An 18285-nucleotide genomic window follows, 5' to 3' on the forward strand; every position below is an offset into this window, starting at 1 on the left:
ACATGGCAGCATCACTCATTCAGTCATCTGTGAATGAGAGACTACAAGTTCTGACAGCCTTAGTGGCTGTCAGCTTATAGTCCTTAAAGAACTTACACGGCACTATGAAGTTCATTCTTCCTGTGAGTATATCTGCATCTCGTACGAGCAAGCAGATAGACCGACAGATCTGACGGAGATCTGCATGGCACCAGCGATCTGCTGATCGCTGGTGCAATGGTTTACAGGCTCCTGCAGACAAAAATAAATGTAAATTTTTTTTACCCTGCAAAAAAAAATGTGCATTTATTACTATTTTCTAAAAGGTGAACTTATCCTTTAAAAATTTCACATCAGATATTCTTGGCGGGTGAAGGCTTGTAGAAGCACGCTTGAGGCCTCTGCAGTAAGTGTCAGCAATCAGAGTTACAATTTGGCCCATAAAGTCATGCATGACTAATGTAAAATCCTACCAGAAGAGAACCAGGAAGAAGGAGGCCATGCCTCACAAAGGTAAGGAAGGCTGCATGGATGGCAAAGACTAAAGAAGAGGACAAAATTCCATAGGCCCTTTGGGGCGGTAAAATGCAGGCAGCGCCGAAACGCTTTGCGGATCGTAAGCTAGAACCACCCAGTACAATCAGACTATCCCTCATGTCTAGAGTCAGACATATTGCAAGGCAAGCACAGCTCAGGGTACAAGGCAAGGCCTTGGGTACTCACTAACCAGTTGCCCCCGACTAGCTCCACAATTATCCAGGCCAGTGCAGCAATAGGAATACGAATTGCCTAAATGTTCAAAGGAGCATTTTGGAACTAATAGCAATTTTCTTTTCTATGTATGGTATATCAAATTCCCAGCCTAACCATACCTTTATGCAACAAACATTTTCCCATTTATTGAAGGATTTACGTAGCTAATGTTAAAGAGACTCTGTCACTGGGAACAAGGAAGGGAAAAACCAGCATCAAGCACATATCTGCAACAGCCTACCCAGCCTGCCTATAATGACCAAATCTCAGGCCACTCTGACAGGCAGATTTGTTGTTGAATGCATTTTTGGCAGTCTCAGTGTAAACTACATTTTGCTGGGTGGGTGATTCTGCAACCGACAGGAGTGACATAGTTCTACATTTCCTCTAGAATGTAAATTTTGCCAGTGAAGAAGGAAATAACATCACAGTGGAATACTTCATCTATGATCTGTATTTCTCTATGGCAGGAGGAGACGATAACACAGCAGCGCAACTACTTCATCCAACCCCTTAATCACAGATCACTTCCTACAGAATTTGATTCCTCTGAGACAACAGGAAGTTGGGTAGTTTAAAAAATGCAAGTAATAAGGATAGCAATGAGATGCATAAAATAAAATGTTTATTTTTTTTTCTTTTGGTTTACAGAAAGCACTTGGTCCAACATGTGTAGGTACAGCACTATATGTACTATATGTACTAAACCAAAATCTGGCTGCTTTTTTGTAGATTTCCAGCTGGCTCTACTTGCTGGTTTCATTGTTGTGTCATCTTCTCTTTTCTGAGCATTAACCCTTTTTTGGCACCTTGGTGAATTTTAGAATCCAGTTTCCCTAGAATAAACAATCATTTATTAGTATAACACTAAATTTATCGTAAAATGAGCACACAAAATTAACAAGAAAGGTTAGCAAGTAAACACATGCATGGTTTTTCCCCATTGGAAACACCTCTGTTTCATTTTTTCTAATAAAACTCACTGCCTTTGCCAGATACAGAGAGCCACCTGTATAGAAGTTAATTCAGGAGAGACAAACAGATTCCGTATGTACAGTATTTCTAATCTATAGTAAAAAACATTTCTGCAAATAAATCAGCTGCTGGTAAATCCATGATCTTCTAAACTCCATTACATGCATCGCAAGCAAACTACTTTGAATGGTTTTGACTGGGCAATGTTTCAGCACTTTCTCATAAAGCTAAAGCTTCCTGACCCGATCCTTCCTTCCACATTTTCCTATTGGTCATTAACCGCTTCCCAACCGCGCTATAGCAGAAAGACGGCTACAGCGCGGTTGTCTAGGTCTGGGGGGGGGCATCCATGGACGTCCTCCCAGAACCCGCCTCTTGCGCGCCCCCAGCGCCTTCGGTCACCGCTGTGTCCGATGGATACAGCTGGTCACGTGAGCAAGGTAAAAAGCCAATCACAACGGCCTTTCACCATGTGATCAGCTGTGTCCAATGACACAGCAGATCACAATGTAAATACAGTTACCAGTTATCGGCTGCACTTTCCTCATGCTGTCACAGCGTGAAAAAAGTACTGCCGATAACACTGTTCAACAGGTAAAAAGTTTTGGGCATAAAATTAGCTAATCTTACATAATTTTGGGGTGCTGAAAACGAAAATGACCCTAAAAAATGTTGATTGGCTCTAGTTTCCATGATATATTCACCCATCTAATGACGTAAGCCATTCAAAATTATGATGCAACTTCAGCTGCATATTGCGCAATTGATACTGGTGACCAATAGAAAATTGCATGTATACTGAGATGATGCAATATTAGCCTTTAATTGCATCACTTCACTGCATAAAAGCTGCAGTATCTGTAGCTGATTGTAGTTCGACAGCGTCTTTACATTTCGTTTTATGCTTATATAGGCTACTCAGTAATGCCTCGAACTTGTGTGAATAAAGCAGATAATTTCTGCTATATCTGCGGTGAAATAACTTTTATCTCACAAAAAAGGAGGATAACAGGAATGATTAAGAAAGCCTACAACTTGTATTTTGGCTGCAAGATAGGAGACCGGGACAAGAGCTGGGCACCACATATATGCTGCAATTCTTGTGGGATGACACTGGAGCAATGGTTGAATGGAAAAAAGGCATCTATGCCTTTCGCTGTGCCAATGATTTGGAGAGAGCCAACAGATCATGTTAGTAATTGTTACTTTTGTATGGTGCCTCCAATTGTAAAAGGGCTAAATAAGAAGAAAAAGTTATCTGTGCACTATCCAAATATTCCATCGGCAATACGTCCAGTTCCTCATGGAGAGGGGCTACCAATTCCTAAAGCACCAGAATCCTTCGTGGTTGAGTCAAGTGAGGGAGAACCTGAAGCGTGTAGTCACGTGCAGTTGTAAGAGATAGCCCTTTCCTCGAATACAAGAGAAAAGCCAAGAGAAGCAAAACCGACACAAACTGAAGACAAAACTAGTGAGAATCCTAAGTATTAAAATGATTCAACTTAGCTTATGGCTATAATTTTTCTTGGTAATCCTATGCAATATATTATGCCATTTAGGCTTTGTTATGTAGTCAATATCACTTGCTTTATATTTGTGGAAAGACATCTATCTATATAATTATTGTGCATTATGTAGTCATTACGCCTATAGTAGAAAACTTTCCGTTTACAGAAAAACTAGAGCCAATTGACAAATTTCATTGTTATATTTGAACTCAGAATGTGAAATTCATTAAGAAATGGATCCTTTTGTTTCCAAAACTGGCAAAAAATAAAAATTTGTTGAACAGTGTAACCAGCAGATGTGACAGGGGAGATCTGCACTGATAATCAGGGCACTGATTATCAGTGCCCTGATTATCAGTGCCACCCAGCAGTGCCCAGCAATGCTGCCCATCAGTGCCGCCCAGCAGTGTCACCCATCAGTGCCTCCAGTTGGTGTTATCAGTCAGTGTCCATCATTGCTGCATATCAGTGCATCATCAGTGCCTCCTCATCAATGCCCACCAGTGCCACCTCATCAGTGCTACCTATCAGTGCTGCCTATAAGTGTCCATCATTGCAGCCTCATCAATGCACATCAGTGAAGGAAAAAAATTACCTGTTTGCAAAATTTTATAATAAAAACAAAGAAAACCTTTTTATTTTCAAATATTTTGCTCTTTTTTCATTTATAGTGCAAAAAAAAAAAACACCTAGTAGCGATTAAATACCACCAAACGGAAGCTCTATGTGTGTGAAAAAAATTATAAAAATTTCATATGGGTGCAATGTTGCATGACCGCACAATTGTCATTCAAAGTGCAACAGTGCTGAAAGCTGAAAATTGGCCTGAGCAGGAAGGGGGTAGAAGTGCCCAGTAAGCAAGTAGTTAAAGTGTTACTAAACCCACAACTGTAAAATCAGTCTGTATATGCAGTAAAGCATGCTTGCTATTTGCACTGTGGAACCTAAGGGGTTAATCCTCATCAATCTGTCAGCAGCCTTGAGTATTCTTAAACTGACCTCTTTGGGATCAAGATGGTTTCAGTATGACAAATTTATTTTGTACATATAAGTTATTCTGGTTTAAAATGTTAGTTTGAAGAGCATGATGTATAAAAGTATAAGCAGCCTGACATGACAAGCATCAGGTGAGTGAATCTGATTACTCACAAATCTTGTGTTGTCCCTTAATAGGAAATTTTAGTAGCAGTTCTTGAGGGCTGGTGCAAACGAATACAAAGGGCGATGCCGATTCTTGTCTGAGAGAAGGATACTGTATGTAAGAAAAGCCATAAACATTTAAAGTTAGAATATTCACATATAAAGCACAGCACAGTGTCTTGCCATCCAATCATTTCCAAAGTAAAAGAAAATGTGTAACCAACTAATCCAAAATACAGAGTTAGTCTAGAAAAATACCTAAACGATTTTATTCTTTGATAAGATTATAAAAAAGGAAACTAAATAAAACATTTAAACATAAACAAATATTTCATAAGAAGTTTTAGGGGGAATTTGTACTATATGCGGTGCCAGACACTTTACCGCATGGCAAACCGTCTGTCACAGCAGGGACACACAGGAGACCTCTCCCATGTGTTTCATTTACACTGCACAGCGGTCTAGTACTGTGATTAAATGCAGACCCTACATTTTAGTGTGTGTACACTTCTCATAAAGTTTCCTAAAATCTAAAAAAAAGAAAAATGAAAAAAAAGAAAAAGGGAGCCCTGTGATATGCTGAATCGCACACCACACTGCCCCCAGCACAGCCAGCAACGCAGATCTGCCAGAGTGGTGATTCGCTCCGGCAGCTCTACAATTATGTGTGAATTCAGCCTTGATTTCTAGCACTTGCAGCCAGCAGGTGAAGCCCCATGTATGTTCTATGCTGTGAATGGGCTGGTTTACACTGGTGCGATTTTTTGATACGTGACTCACACAGAATAGTATGACAATGGAAATCACATTGTTTTCAAAGGTGGCCGTATACATCAATGCAGTGCAGTTGCGATGCAACTTTGGGAAGGGTCCTGTGCTACTTCGGTGCGATACAGTGTGAATATGTGGTCCATAGACTTCAATGGAAATGCATTTTTATGCAATTTTGTTGCGTTTTTCCTCAATTTTGCTTAGCAGTAGAAGTAGGAATCCTAAACCATGAAATCATGGCCAAAAAAGCAAACACTAAAATCCCATAACAATCACAAAGCACTTGCATAAAAAATGCACAGCAGTTGTACTGCATAATTGCACCTGAAATCGCACTAATGTGAACCAGGCCTAAAGATTCTCTCTAACATCTGCTGTATGTCTGAATGACCATCTCTTCCTCTACAAGCAAAGTGCATTGTCTTAAAGTGATACTAAACGCACTGTTTTTCTTATCTTGCATAGCTCATGCTCCCTCCCTGAGCTGGGCTATGTGTGTCCATAGACATACGCACGCTGACAAGCCACGCTCTACACCTGCCTCCAATCAGCTTGACTGATGGCAGTAGGATTTATGAGCTACATTTCTGTGGTGGGACTTTTTAGGCACCAATGTATACCAAAGTTTCAGACACAAACTGTGTATTTTGTACCACTAGCCCCTCCCTCCTAGATTGTAAGCTCCAAGGAGCAGGGCCCTCAAATCCCTCTTGTATTGAACTGTATTGTTGCTGTATTGTCTCCCGTTATATTGTAAAGAGCTGAGCAAACTGTTGGCGCTATGTATAATAATAATAATAATATTAATTAAAAAAAAAAAAACCTCAATTTTTATTGTACAATTTGAAATTGCACATAAAATAAAGACTGACAATAATTACACATTCCTTATGCAAGAGGATAAAGTTATACGCTTTCTATTCCATCAAGCGTCATAATGCCAACAGATCTTGCGAGATATATGGCGTTATTCTTGTTGAAAACACAACATATTTCAGAGCATTCTTCTTCAGGGTTAGAGAGAACATAAAGAGCACCAATTTGTAGATTTAGTAAGCCATATGCTATACATTTAGTGTGTAGTTTACTAAATGTACAAATTGGTACTCTTTATGTTCTCTCTAACCCCTGAAGAAGAATGCTTCAAAATACGTTAGGTTTTCCACAAGGTTAACACCATGGGGTAGATCTACTAAAACTGGAGCACTCAGAATCTGGAGCAGCTGTGTATGGTAACCAATCAGCTTCTAACTTCAGCTTGTTCAATTAAGCTTTGACAATAAAACCTGGAAGCTGATTGGTTTCTGTGCAGAGCTGCATCAGATTTTGCACTCTCCAGTTTTAGTAAATAACCCCCCATATGTCCTGCAAGATCTGTTAGCATTATGATGTTTGATGGAACAGGGAGTGTGGAACTTTATCCTCTTGCTTGTGGAGTGTGTATTAATTCTCAGCCTTGATGTTATGTGTAATTTTATTGTTTTATAATTTTGTACAGCAGCACAATGCACTGAGCTGTTGCGCAGCAAAATGAATGAAGCGCCACTTATGTGCACTTTGATTAAAGTTTGTAGAAAAAAGGGAGCTATCTAATTCACTAAATCAAACACCACACCCCCTACTGACAGCACCATGTGGTTTCAATGTGCGGCAGCTGTCCATTTAATGTGACTGTTCCCTAACAGTGGGCAGCACCGTGGATAAATGGTTAGCACTTCCGCCTGGCAGTACTAGGGTTGTGGGTTTGAATCCCAACCACGGCACCACCTGCCTGGAGTTTGCATGTTCTCCCTGTGCCTGCGTGGGTTTCCTCTGGGTACTCCGGTTTCCTCCTACACTCCAAAGACATGCTGGTAGGTGAATTGGCTCCTTTCTAAATTGGCCCTGCTATGTGTATGTATGAATGTGAGTTAGGGACCTTAGATTGTACGCTCCTTGAGGGTTAGGGACTGATGTGAATGTACAATATATATGTAAAGTGCTGCATAAATTGACGTACCTGTAATAAATAAATAACAATAAATAAAATGGAGATGACTTTAACTTCCAGGTACTCCACAGCTCAGGAGTGTTTACTGATATTTAATCATCATACCCAGGTTTTCCAAACCAAACTGTATTATGATGCCTTTGTGTTCGTTAAAGTATATTTAGAGCCCAAACTCCTTTTCTTCAGACAGCCATAGATGAATCGAGTCCCTGCTGAACCAGCTCAGATTCGATCCATCTATGGGCAGGCTGGTTGTACTGAAGTCAATCCATTGATCAACTTCAGTACAACAAGCCTGTCTGATTTTTTTGTGCATGCGATTGCTGCCAGCAGCTATAGCAACCAGCAGTAATCACTCTGCCAGCAGGGAAGGCTTCCTGTGCTTGCAGGAAAGAAAATTCCATCATCTATGGCTTGCTTTAGTTTTGGAGTAGGGAATGGTTACAATTCCTATCAGCTTTTTTGCTTGCTTTCTGTGGACCCTTGGGGAGATTTTGCTTCACTTCCTGTCTCAAGAAGCATCAGGAGGTGAGAAGAGATCTCTGCAAAGGAAGGGAACTCCTCAGACAGCTTTGTATTTCAATATGGTCATATGCAGACTCATTCCCAGTATTTAAAGTTAAACCCAGTAATATTAACAAATTTAAAGTTGGTTTGGTTGGTTTGAATAAATTTACCAGCTGTGTAACATTAGGGCCAAGATAAATGGTTCATTCATGAGGGGTCACTTATAGATGAACTTATAAGAATTTCTGGAAACGGCATATGTTTGGAGTACTTTATAAAAAGCAGAGTTTGTCTCACGGAAGAAAAAAAAATAAAAAATAAAGCTTGGAACATTTTGTTCTTCCTCCAGAAACATAAAATGTCTGTCCTTCCAGGTTTGATATTGTATGAAGACAGGATGATGGGGCTAACATACCTGTTCTTGAAACTGGTCTTGTGACAAGCAGTCAGCTACTTCTACACAGCCCAGCAGACAGCCAGTTGGATAATCCTTGGGAAAATTAATACCTGCAAATGTACAAGTGGTTGTGCATATTTAGTAAAACAAATCTAAAAAATATTATGCGCTAGAACTCATGATTACTACGTATGTATAAATAACACCTATTTACCCCGGCCTCAGATCAATAAGCATGCTTATTTTCATTTTTTCTTTATTAATTTATGTATTTATTGTTTTACACACATAAGGTTCATTAAATATCTGACACAATTGTACATTTTTACTGTCATATTAATAAGTAGCAAGTCCATTTAAAATGGATTACAACACTAATGGTTCTGTGCAGTTCTGCACAAATTGGATTAGACTGGACAAAAAAAAAAAACAGCCATCAGTCACCAATCCAAAATAGAGCCACTGAACAGAGTTTAACAGTAACAAACAGAAAATCTGGACACATTTCATACAACCTAAAAACGTGAAACTTGGAAGCCAGAAGCCAGTTTCCTGAAGCAGACATTTCTGACAGTCTCATGAAATTGACATTTCTGCAATATGCATGGTCCAACAGTCCTACAATTGTTGGTTGTCTATTACAGTCTCTTTCTCTATATAGTCACATTACTATATTTTGCAGTTTCATTGAATAATTTCCTAAAACCCTAAAAAAGTACATACAAAAATATGTCTTCAACAGCATTTAGTCACATAACTAAGCATTTAGTCACCCATACACTTCTGCTATTCTGAATATTAGCTCCTCATGTTGCAATGTTAATGCCCTTGTTTCAGAGTCTATAAGAAGGTCTGACAGCTCAACCTTTGTTAAGTAGCACTCGGTATGAAGCCTCAAGCTCTGAGATCTCCTGCGGGGAAGGTCTTTTGGCAGCTGCTGCTATCCACAGACGGCCCCGATGAGCACTGTACCACGTCCTACCCTCCACCCTGCAGGAGAGAGAAGTGAGAGCCACAATGAGCAATCTGATCAGACAAGTACTGAACTGTATAGTCACAAATCAACATGAAATAACTGGAATCACATTGTTTGTCAGCAGGGAAGGATGTAGAGATAGTGCGGCTTAGCCAAAGATCATTCTTAGTCCTGCTGGCAAATTGCTTGTATACACAATAGCTGTATGCAGAAGATTATTTCTTTCTGCCAATCAAGGAAACTATTCTATAGATCATATGGATATTAATAAAGGGCTTAAAAAAATGAATATACAGTACATTGAGAACAGAAATATTTTTTCCTTACTCAACTTCAAGGGAAAAAAAAAAAAAAAAAGCTTTACACCTAGCAACTGAAATGCCATCTGAACAGCTTAAATATTGTTGCTTTGTGCACTCAGTTTTTAAAGTATAACACTGCAACAATAAAGCCAATTTTTGTATGTTTCCAACAGTAATGTAATATTAGGAAGTAACATATGAATAATCAATTATAAGGCAACTAAATGTACAACATGACTGACAGAAACAGTACTAGAAGCCATTCTGTATGGAAGAGATGAAGGAAGAAAAAGGAAAGGAACGCCTGTCCTAAACCAAAAGCAAACTCAAGGCTCCAGCAAAAAGTACTACAAAGATAGGAGAGACCAATCTATTGTTTTGTGTCAACATTAAGCAGCCAGCAAACAAAATGTTGTGTCTTCATTGATATAAAGTATTTTGTTTTTTTCCATTTGCACCTAAGATCTTAGAAAAACTGAGGATTGAAGCCAAGTTATTATCAAGTTGTGGTCTTCAAGAAAAAAAGAAACATTTGTAGTATGCAAACACCCTGGGTTGGTTAATTTATTTATTTATTTTTTATATTAGGCCTATTTCACACATGGCAGACTCTGCTTGCTCATCAAGGGATCTGTCATCCCCAGGTGGGTAGAATGGAGCGGGCGGATGACAGGTCCGAGTCTGCTCCACTTATGCAAAAAGGAAATGGACGCAGCCCACCCTGCTCTTTGGGCGGTCGGATCTAAAGAGACCGGATGTCCGTTTCCACCGGACTGCCCTCAGATCCGATATGCCCAAATGGAGGAGAACAGATCCCCTTCAATTCTTTTTTTAGTGGATTAAAGGTAGGTGGGTGTAAACTGACACAGGTCCGTTTACATCCGCCACTCCATAGAAGTGAATTGGAGGTCTGATCGGGTCTGCCTGAAAAACGAACAGGCGGACCTGATCGGACAAAATCGCGTGAAAGGGACCTTACAGTTATTTATTTAGTGCTGAAAATTTATGCAGCACTTTACATATTGCACATTCAAATCAGTCCCTGTCCTCAAGGAGCTTACAAATGAAGGTCCCTAGTCAGAGGCGTCCCTAGGGTTTGTGTCACCCGGTGCGATAACACTTGGTGACACCCCCTCCAACAATCCCCGCAGACTGGATCGGATCTGCGGGTTGAGCATAATGGATCGGAGTCCAATCCATTATGCTCAATCCGCAGATCCGATCCATCCTGCGAGGATCATCGGCTTGTTTTACAACTTACCTTTTCACCTAGCCTCCCCCCCTCCATCACCCTCTCAACTCTATCCTCCTCTGACCTCGCAACCGCACTGCCCCCCACCACACCTAACGTCCTTCACACTATAACCTCCCCACCACTACGCTCCTTCAGCCCTGCTACCACCGAGGAGGTCACTAAGGTCTTCTCAGAAGCCCGCCTCACCACATGCCCCCTGGACCCTATTCCCTCTCAACTCCTCCGGTCACCCCCCTCCTCAATCATCCGCTCCCTCACCCACATCTTCAATCTCTCCCTCTCTACTGGCGCATTCCACTCCCCCCTATAGCACGTGCATATCACCCCCATACTCAAAAAACCCTCCCTGGACCCCACTGACCTGAACAACCTTAGACCCATCTCCCTGCTGCCACTCACTTCCAAGCTCCTTGAGCGCTTAGTCTACCATCGCCTAAGCGCCCACCTTACTGACAACAACCTCCTTGATCCACTACAGTCTGGCTTCCGTCCCCTACACTCCACCAAAACCGCCCTCCTCAAAATCACTAACGACCTGCTAACCGCCAAAGCTAACGGCCACTACTCAGTCCTCCTACTCCTCGACCTCTCCGTGGCCTTCGACACAGTCGACCACCCCCTCCTCCTTAATAAACTACACTCCCTTGGCATCAGGGACTCTGCTCTCTCCTGGTTCTCCTCTTACCTATCCCAATATCCCAACGCTCCTTCAGCGTTACCTATAACGCTGCCACCTCCCCCTCGCTCCCCCTCTCTGTTGGGGTCCCCCAAGGCTCTGTCCTCGGACTCCTTCTCTTCTCCATCTACACCTCCTCCCTTGGCAAACTTATACACTCCCACGGCTTCAACTATCACCTCTACGCCGATGACACACATATTTACCTCTCCACCCCTCACCTCACCCCCTCAGTCTCCGCCCGCATCACCCACCTTCTAAATGACATATCAGACTGGATGTCGCTCCATTTCCTCAAGTTAAACCTTTCCAAAACCGAGCTCCTAGTTTTCCCCCCAGCCCGTGCCCCCTCCCCATCCTCTCCATCATGACTAACAACACCACCATCAATCCCACCCCACAAGCCAAAGTCCTAGGTGTCACCCTGGACTCAAACCTTTCCTTCCAACCTCATGTCCAATCACTAGCAAATTCATGCAGGCTCCACCTCCGCAACATCTCCAAGATACGTACTTTCCTAACCCCAGACACCACTAAACAACTCGTACACTCCCTTATTATCTCACGCCTAGACTACTGCAACTCCCTTCTCACCGGCCTACCCCAACGCAGGCTATCCCCGCTTCAGTCTATCTTGAACTCAGCGGCTAGACTCATCCACCTCACCAACCGCTCCACTTCTGCCACCGCCCTCTGCCTATCCCTTCACTGGCTCCCGATTGCCCAACGCATTATATTCAAATTACTAACTCAGACATACAAAGCCACTCATAAAGCTGCCCCAAACTACCTCACTGACCTGATACCCAAATACCACCCTACCGGCACCCTTCGCTCCTCACAAGACCTCCTACTTTCTAGCTCCCTGGTCTCCTCCCACGCCCGACTGCAGGACTTCTCCAGGACTTCCCCCATCCATCAGACTGTCACCTACCCTCCTCACCTTCAGGCGTTCCCTGAAAACCCACCTCTTCAGGGAAGCCTACCCCACCCTCACCTAACAGCTGTTCTCCTCCACTCCTCCTACCACTCCATCCCCCACAGCCACTTCCTCCTGTACCTCTATCCCCTCCCTCCTAGATTGTAAGCTCGAAAGAGCAGGGCCCTCGAACCCCTCGTGTATTGTATTGTTACTGTATTGTCTCATGTACTCTCCCCCCACTTTATTGTACAGCGCTGAGCAAACCTATTGGCGCTATATAAATACTATATATAATATAATAATAACTTACCTTTTCGTGGAGCGGGTCCCGTGTCACCCCGTATAGGTTGCATGCCAACAATCTCTGCAGGATGGATCGGATCTGCAGATTGAACATAATGGATCGGAGTCTGATCCACTGTCCTCCCCAATCCACAGATGCAATCCTGCGGGGATAGACGGCATGCAACCTATAAAAGGTTGACATGGGACCCGCTCCACGAAAAGGTAAGTTGTAAAGAAAGCCGACGATCCCCGCAGGATGGATCGGATCTGCGGATTGGGGAGCATAATGGATCGGACTCCGATCCTGGGCATACCTGGGCTGTGGGTACTGCTTTTCAATGCTACACAGTGGTTTTGCATTACTGCCCCTTCTCCCCATGCCAATCTATGGGTTAGCCAACTCACTGGAAACATTGCACAATGGCTTAAAAAAATTGCTGCTTCTACAGGAGTTTTGTGTTTTGCCTATAGAAGCAGCTCAGTGTCATCCTAAGTGTCCATGCACAATAGGACGATTAGAGGCATATCTTAAGATCAACCTTTACTGTAGAGGCAGGAAAAAAAACCCTTCTGGTTTGTATTTTTGATTGGAGCTTTCCGGAGCTTTAGGTCAGCATTTTTTTCTGCCATGTGAACTAGCATTTTTTTTTTTAAACCCAGTGTTCATGGAGCCTTACTGTAAGACCCCTTTCATGATAGGTGTTAAGCAGGAAGGCTGAAAGAGACTGAGTCAAATACATATCTCCCTTTCCTGGTTAAACAATATCTACAGCCAAGAAAAAGTTTAAAATATTGCCACTCACCAGCACTTAGATGTGGCAGCTGCATTAGTTTTCCTTTTTTCCAGGCTTTTTTCCCCTTCTATTTACACCCAGTGAACCTGTCAGTAACACACTCCCTGTCCTAGGATGACAAAGCTCACTCATCATACTGTGTCTTTGAGGGAGTAGTGTTGTCTCCCTGCGCGTCTCTCATGAATTGGATTCCAAACACCTCTCCTTCTTCTCTCCATTACATAGTGAAGTGAGGTGAAGTGTTCAGTAGTCCACAGAAGATAGCTCTGAAGGCTGATACCATTGGTAGAAGTTTCAGTTCAGTGCAAAGGAAGTTGCAAGGGCATTGTATTCTGGCAGGATCAACAGGATTTTTATGTCCTTGCTGGTAATGTACTTGGAAAGGAAACTAATTCAGCCACCACATCTAATGACTGGTAACACAATGTTACATTTGGGTTCTTGGAGTTTAGATATTCTCCAGTCTACAAATCTCCATTTGCTATACAGGATAAAATATAAAAAAACAAGTATTTACAAATGTTTAACCCCTTTGTGCCGACATACAGTAGGGAAAATTATTATTTGATCCCCTAAAGATTTTGTAAGTTTGCCCACTTACAAAGAAATGAAGGGTCTATCATTTTTATCAAAGGTGTATTTTAAATGATAGGCACAGAATATCAACCAAAAATTCAGAAAAAAACACGATACAAATGTTATAAATTAAGTTGCAGTTCAGTGAGTAAAATAAGTGTTTGATCCCCTACCAGCCAACAATAATTCTGGCTCCCACAGACTGGCTAAGTGCTCATGAGGTACAAAGATTAATCCTTTCAGTTTAAGAAGGTGCTCCAAAGGACAACTCATTATGTGTATAAAAGACACCTGTCCACAGAATCTCTTTCTTGAGCACCACCATGGGGAAAACCAAAGAGCTGTCAAAGGATGTCAGGCACTAGATTGTAGACCTGCACAAGTCTGAAATGGGCTAAAAGACCATCAGGAAGAAGCTTAGTGAGAAGGAGACAACTGTTGGAGCAGTAATTTGCAAAAGGATGAATTGCAAAATAACCATCAATTGCCCTCAGTCCAGAGCTCCATGCAAGATTTCGCCTCATGGGGTAAGGATGAGCATAAGAATAGTGAAGGATCAGCCCAGAACTACACGGGAGGAGCTTGTGAATGATCTCAAGGCAGTTGGAACCACAGTCACCAAAAAACCATTGGTAATACAATACGCCGCCATGGATTAAAATCCTGCAGCGTCTGCTAGGTCCCCCTCCTCAAGAAGGCATATGCACAGGCCCGTCTGAAGTTTGTCAATGAACATCTAAAATGCATCAGAGAAGGATTGGGAGAAAGTGCTGCGGTCAGATGAGACAAAAATTAAGTTCTTTGGCAGTAACCCGACTTTAGCCGTATTTAGAGGGAAAAAAATGCTATGACCCCAAGAACACCATCCCTACAGTCAAGCATGGAGGTGGAAACATTATGCTTTGGGGCTGTTTTTCTGCTAAAAATACAGGCCAACATTGCTGCATTGAGGGACCAATGGACGGGGCCATGTATTGTAAAATCTTGGATGAGAACCTTCTTCCCTCAGCCAAAACACTAAAGATGAGTCGTGGATGGGTCTTCCAGCATGACAATAACCCAAAACATACTACCAAGGCAACGAAGGGGTGGCTCAAGAAGAAGCACATTAAGGTCATGGGTTAGCCCATCCAGTCTCCCGACCTTAATTGGAATTTTTAGAGGGAGCTGAAACTTCGAATTTCCAAGTGACAGCCAAGAAACCTTAAGGATTTTAGAGAAGATCTGTAAAGAAGAGTGGACCAAAATCCCTCCTGAAATGTGTGCAAACCTGGTAACCAACTACAAGAAACATCTTACCTCTGTGCTTGCCAGCAAGGGTTTCTCCACCAAGTACTAAGTCATGTATTGTTTGGGGATCAATTACTTTTACTCACTGAACTGCAATTTAATTTATAGCATCTGTATCATATGTTTTTTCTAGATTTTCGGTTGCTATGCTGTCTCTATCATATAAAATACACCTATGATAAAAATTAAAGAACCTTCATTTCTTTGAAAGTGGGTAAACTTAGAAAATCTGCAGAGGATCAAATAATTATTTTTCCACACTGTATATGCAGACCCACTGGACTGGGCTTTTTTTCCGTGGGGCCACATATATGCGCATCTCTCTTTGTGCTGGTACCCGGTACTAACGATCAAGATAGCCGCTGTGATAGCCACTGATTGTCTATCACAGTGACCTGTCACTGTGAAGCCCGCCCATGTGTTCCTCTCTCTGTCAATGGAGAGGAAAGATACATTATAAAAAAAGAAAATGTAAATAAAATGGTGTTCCAATCACCTCCATGGTCACAGGTCTATAAAATAAAAGCACCTAGGCATGTAGACTGCTTCTACAAACATTTGTGAAAGAATGGGTCGCTCTCAGGAGCTCAGTGAATTCAAGCGTGGTACCGTGTTAGATTGCCATCTGTGCAATAAGTCCATCCATGAAATGTCCTTGTTACTAAATATTCCATGGTCAACTGTTAGTGGTAATATAACAAAGTGGAAGCAACTGAGAAGAACAGCAACTCAGCCACGAAGTGGTAGGCCACGTAAAATGACAGAGCGGGGCCAGCGCATGCTGAAGCACACAGTGTGCAGAAGTCGTCAACTGTCTGCAGAGTCAGTAGCTAAAGACCTCCAAACTTCATGTGGCCTTCAGATTAGCACAACAGTGCGTACAGAGCTTCATGGCATGGGTTTCCATGGCCCCAAAACATTTTTTAAATTAGTATCAGTTAGTGTGTTTTAAGTACCGTATTTGCCGGCGTATAAGACGACCCCCTACTTTTCCTGTTAAAATATAGGGTTTGGGCTATACTCGCCGTATAAGACTACCCCTCTTCCAACGCACACCAAAAATTAAAAAACATCAGATTTGATTTCAATATGGTATGGTATTCCAATGATGGGGCACGCTTCCTCGCTCTGACACCAATGATGGGGCACTATTCCTCCCACTGACACCAATGATGGGGCACTATTCCTCCCATTGACACCAATGATGGTGCCCCATCATTAGTGTCAGTGTGTGAGGAATAGTGTCCCATCATTAGTGTCAGTCGGAGGAATAGTGCCCCATCATTGGTGTCAGTGGGAGGAATAGTGCCCCACCATTGGTGTCAGTGGGAGGAATAGTGCCCCACCATTGGTGTCAGTGGGAGGAATAGTTCCCCATCATTGGTGTCAGAGCAACGAATCGTGCCCCATCATTGGTGTCAGTGGGAGGAATAGCGCCCCATCATTGGTGTCAGTGGGAAAAATCGTGCCCCATCATTGGTGTAAGTGGGAGGAATAGCGCCCCATCATTGGTGTCAGTGGGAGGAATAGCGCCCCATCATTGGTGTCAGTGGGAGGAATAGCGCCCCATCATTGGTGTCAGTGGGAGGAATAGCGCCCCATCATTGGTGTCAGTGGGAGGAAAAGCGCCCCATCATTGGTGTCAGTGGGAGGAAAAGCGCCCCATCATTGGTGTCAGTGGGAGGAATAGCGCCCCCATCATTAGTGTCAGTGGAAGGAATATCGCCCCATCATTGGTGTCAGTGGGAGGAATAGCGCCCCATCATTGGTGTCAGTGGGAGTAATAGCGCCCCATCATTGGTGTCAGTGGGAGTAATAGCGCCCCATCATTGGTGTCAGTGGGAGGAATAGCGTCCCAACATTGGTGTCAGTGGGAGGAATAGTACTCCGTCAGTGGGGAAAGGAATAGTGCCCCATCGTTGGTGTCAGTGGGGGGAGGAATAGTGCCCCATCGTTGGTGTCAGTGGGGGGAGGAATAGTGCCCCATCGTTGGTGTCAGTGGGGGGAGGAATAGTGCCCCATCGTTGGGGTCAGTGGGGGGAGGAATAGTGCCCCATCGTTGGGGTCAGTGGGGGGAGGAATAGTGCCCCATCGTTGGGGTCAGTGGGGGGAGGAATAGCGCCCCAACATTGGTGTCAGTGGGAGGAATAGTACTCCGTCAGTGGGGAAAGGAATAGTGCCCCATCGTTGGTGTCAGTGGGGGGAGGAATAGTGCCCCATCGTTGGTGTCAGTGGGGGGAGGAATAGTGCCCCATCGTTGGGGTCAGTGGGGGGAGGAATAGTGCCCCATCGTTGGGGTCAGTGGGGGGAGGAATAGTGCCCCATCGTTGGGGTCAGTGGGGGGAGGAATAGTGCCCCATCGTTGGGGTCAGTGGGGGGAGGAATAGTGCCCCATCGTTGGGGTCAGTGGGGGGAGGAATAGTGCCCCATCGTTGGGGTCAGTGGGGGGAGGAATAGTGCCCCATCGTTGGGGTCAGTGGGGGGAGGAATAGTGCCCCATCGTTGGTGTCAGTGGGGGAGGAATAGTGCCCCATCGTTGGTGTCAGTGGGGGGAGGAATAGTGCCCCATCGTTGGTGTCAGTGGGGGGAGGAATAGTGCCCCATCGTTGGTGTCAGTGGGGGGAGGAATAGTGCCCCATCGTTGGTGTCAGTGGGGGGAGGAATAGTGCCCCATCGTTGGTGTCAGTGGGGGGAGGAATAGTGCCCCATCGTTGGTGTCAGTGGGGGGAGGAATAGTGCCCCATCGTTGGTGTCAGTGGGGGGAGGAATAGTGCCCCATCGTTGGTGTCAGTGGGGGGAGGAATAGTGCCCCATCGTTGGTGTCAGTGGGGGGAGGAATAGCGCCCCATCATTGGTGTCAGTGGGAGGAATAGCGCCCCATCATTGGTGTCAGTGGGAGGAATAGCGCCCCATCATTGGTGTCAGTGGGAGGAATAGCGCCCCATCATTGGTGTCAGTGGGAGGAATAGCGCCCCCATCATTAGTGTCAGTGGAAGGAATAGCGCCCCATCATTGGCGTCAGTGGGAGGAATAGTGCCCCATCATTGGTGTCAGTGGGAGGAATAGTGCCCCATCATTGGTGTCAGTGGGAGGAATAGTGTCCCAACATTGGTGTCAGTGGGAGGAATAGTACTCCGTCAGTGGGGAGAGGAATAGTGCCCCATCGTTGGTGTCAGTGGGAGGAATAGT

General features: G+C 43.8%; 1 protein-coding gene across 3 annotated transcripts in view; it reads right to left on the reverse strand.

Moving 5' to 3' along the window:
* Positions 1 to 1340: 1340 nt before the first annotated feature.
* The window catches only part of TRIP4 (thyroid hormone receptor interactor 4), a 62026-nt gene continuing 45081 nt past the window's right edge, over positions 1341 to 18285 (reverse strand). For 2 of the 3 annotated variants that reach the window (XM_089663953.1, XM_089663952.1), the window contains exons 10-13: positions 8886 to 9010; positions 8039 to 8130; positions 4365 to 4467; positions 1341 to 1568 (exon numbers count right to left, since the gene is read on the reverse strand). In XM_089663953.1, coding sequence (XP_089520079.1) covers positions 1492 to 1568; positions 4365 to 4467; positions 8039 to 8130; positions 8886 to 9010 — 397 coding nt within the window. In that variant the 3' untranslated portion in view covers positions 1341 to 1491. Of the gene's footprint in view, positions 1569 to 4364; positions 4468 to 8038; positions 8131 to 8885; positions 9011 to 18285 lie in introns of those variants that run through there. The other variant, XR_016308793.1, reaches the window with a different exon arrangement.

Source organism: Staurois parvus, unplaced genomic scaffold, assembly GCF_062004578.1.
Source record: "Staurois parvus isolate SC_StPar_1 unplaced genomic scaffold, SC_StPar_1.0 ptg001805l, whole genome shotgun sequence".
In the NCBI taxonomy this organism is placed as follows: Eukaryota; Metazoa; Chordata; class Amphibia; order Anura; family Ranidae; genus Staurois; species Staurois parvus.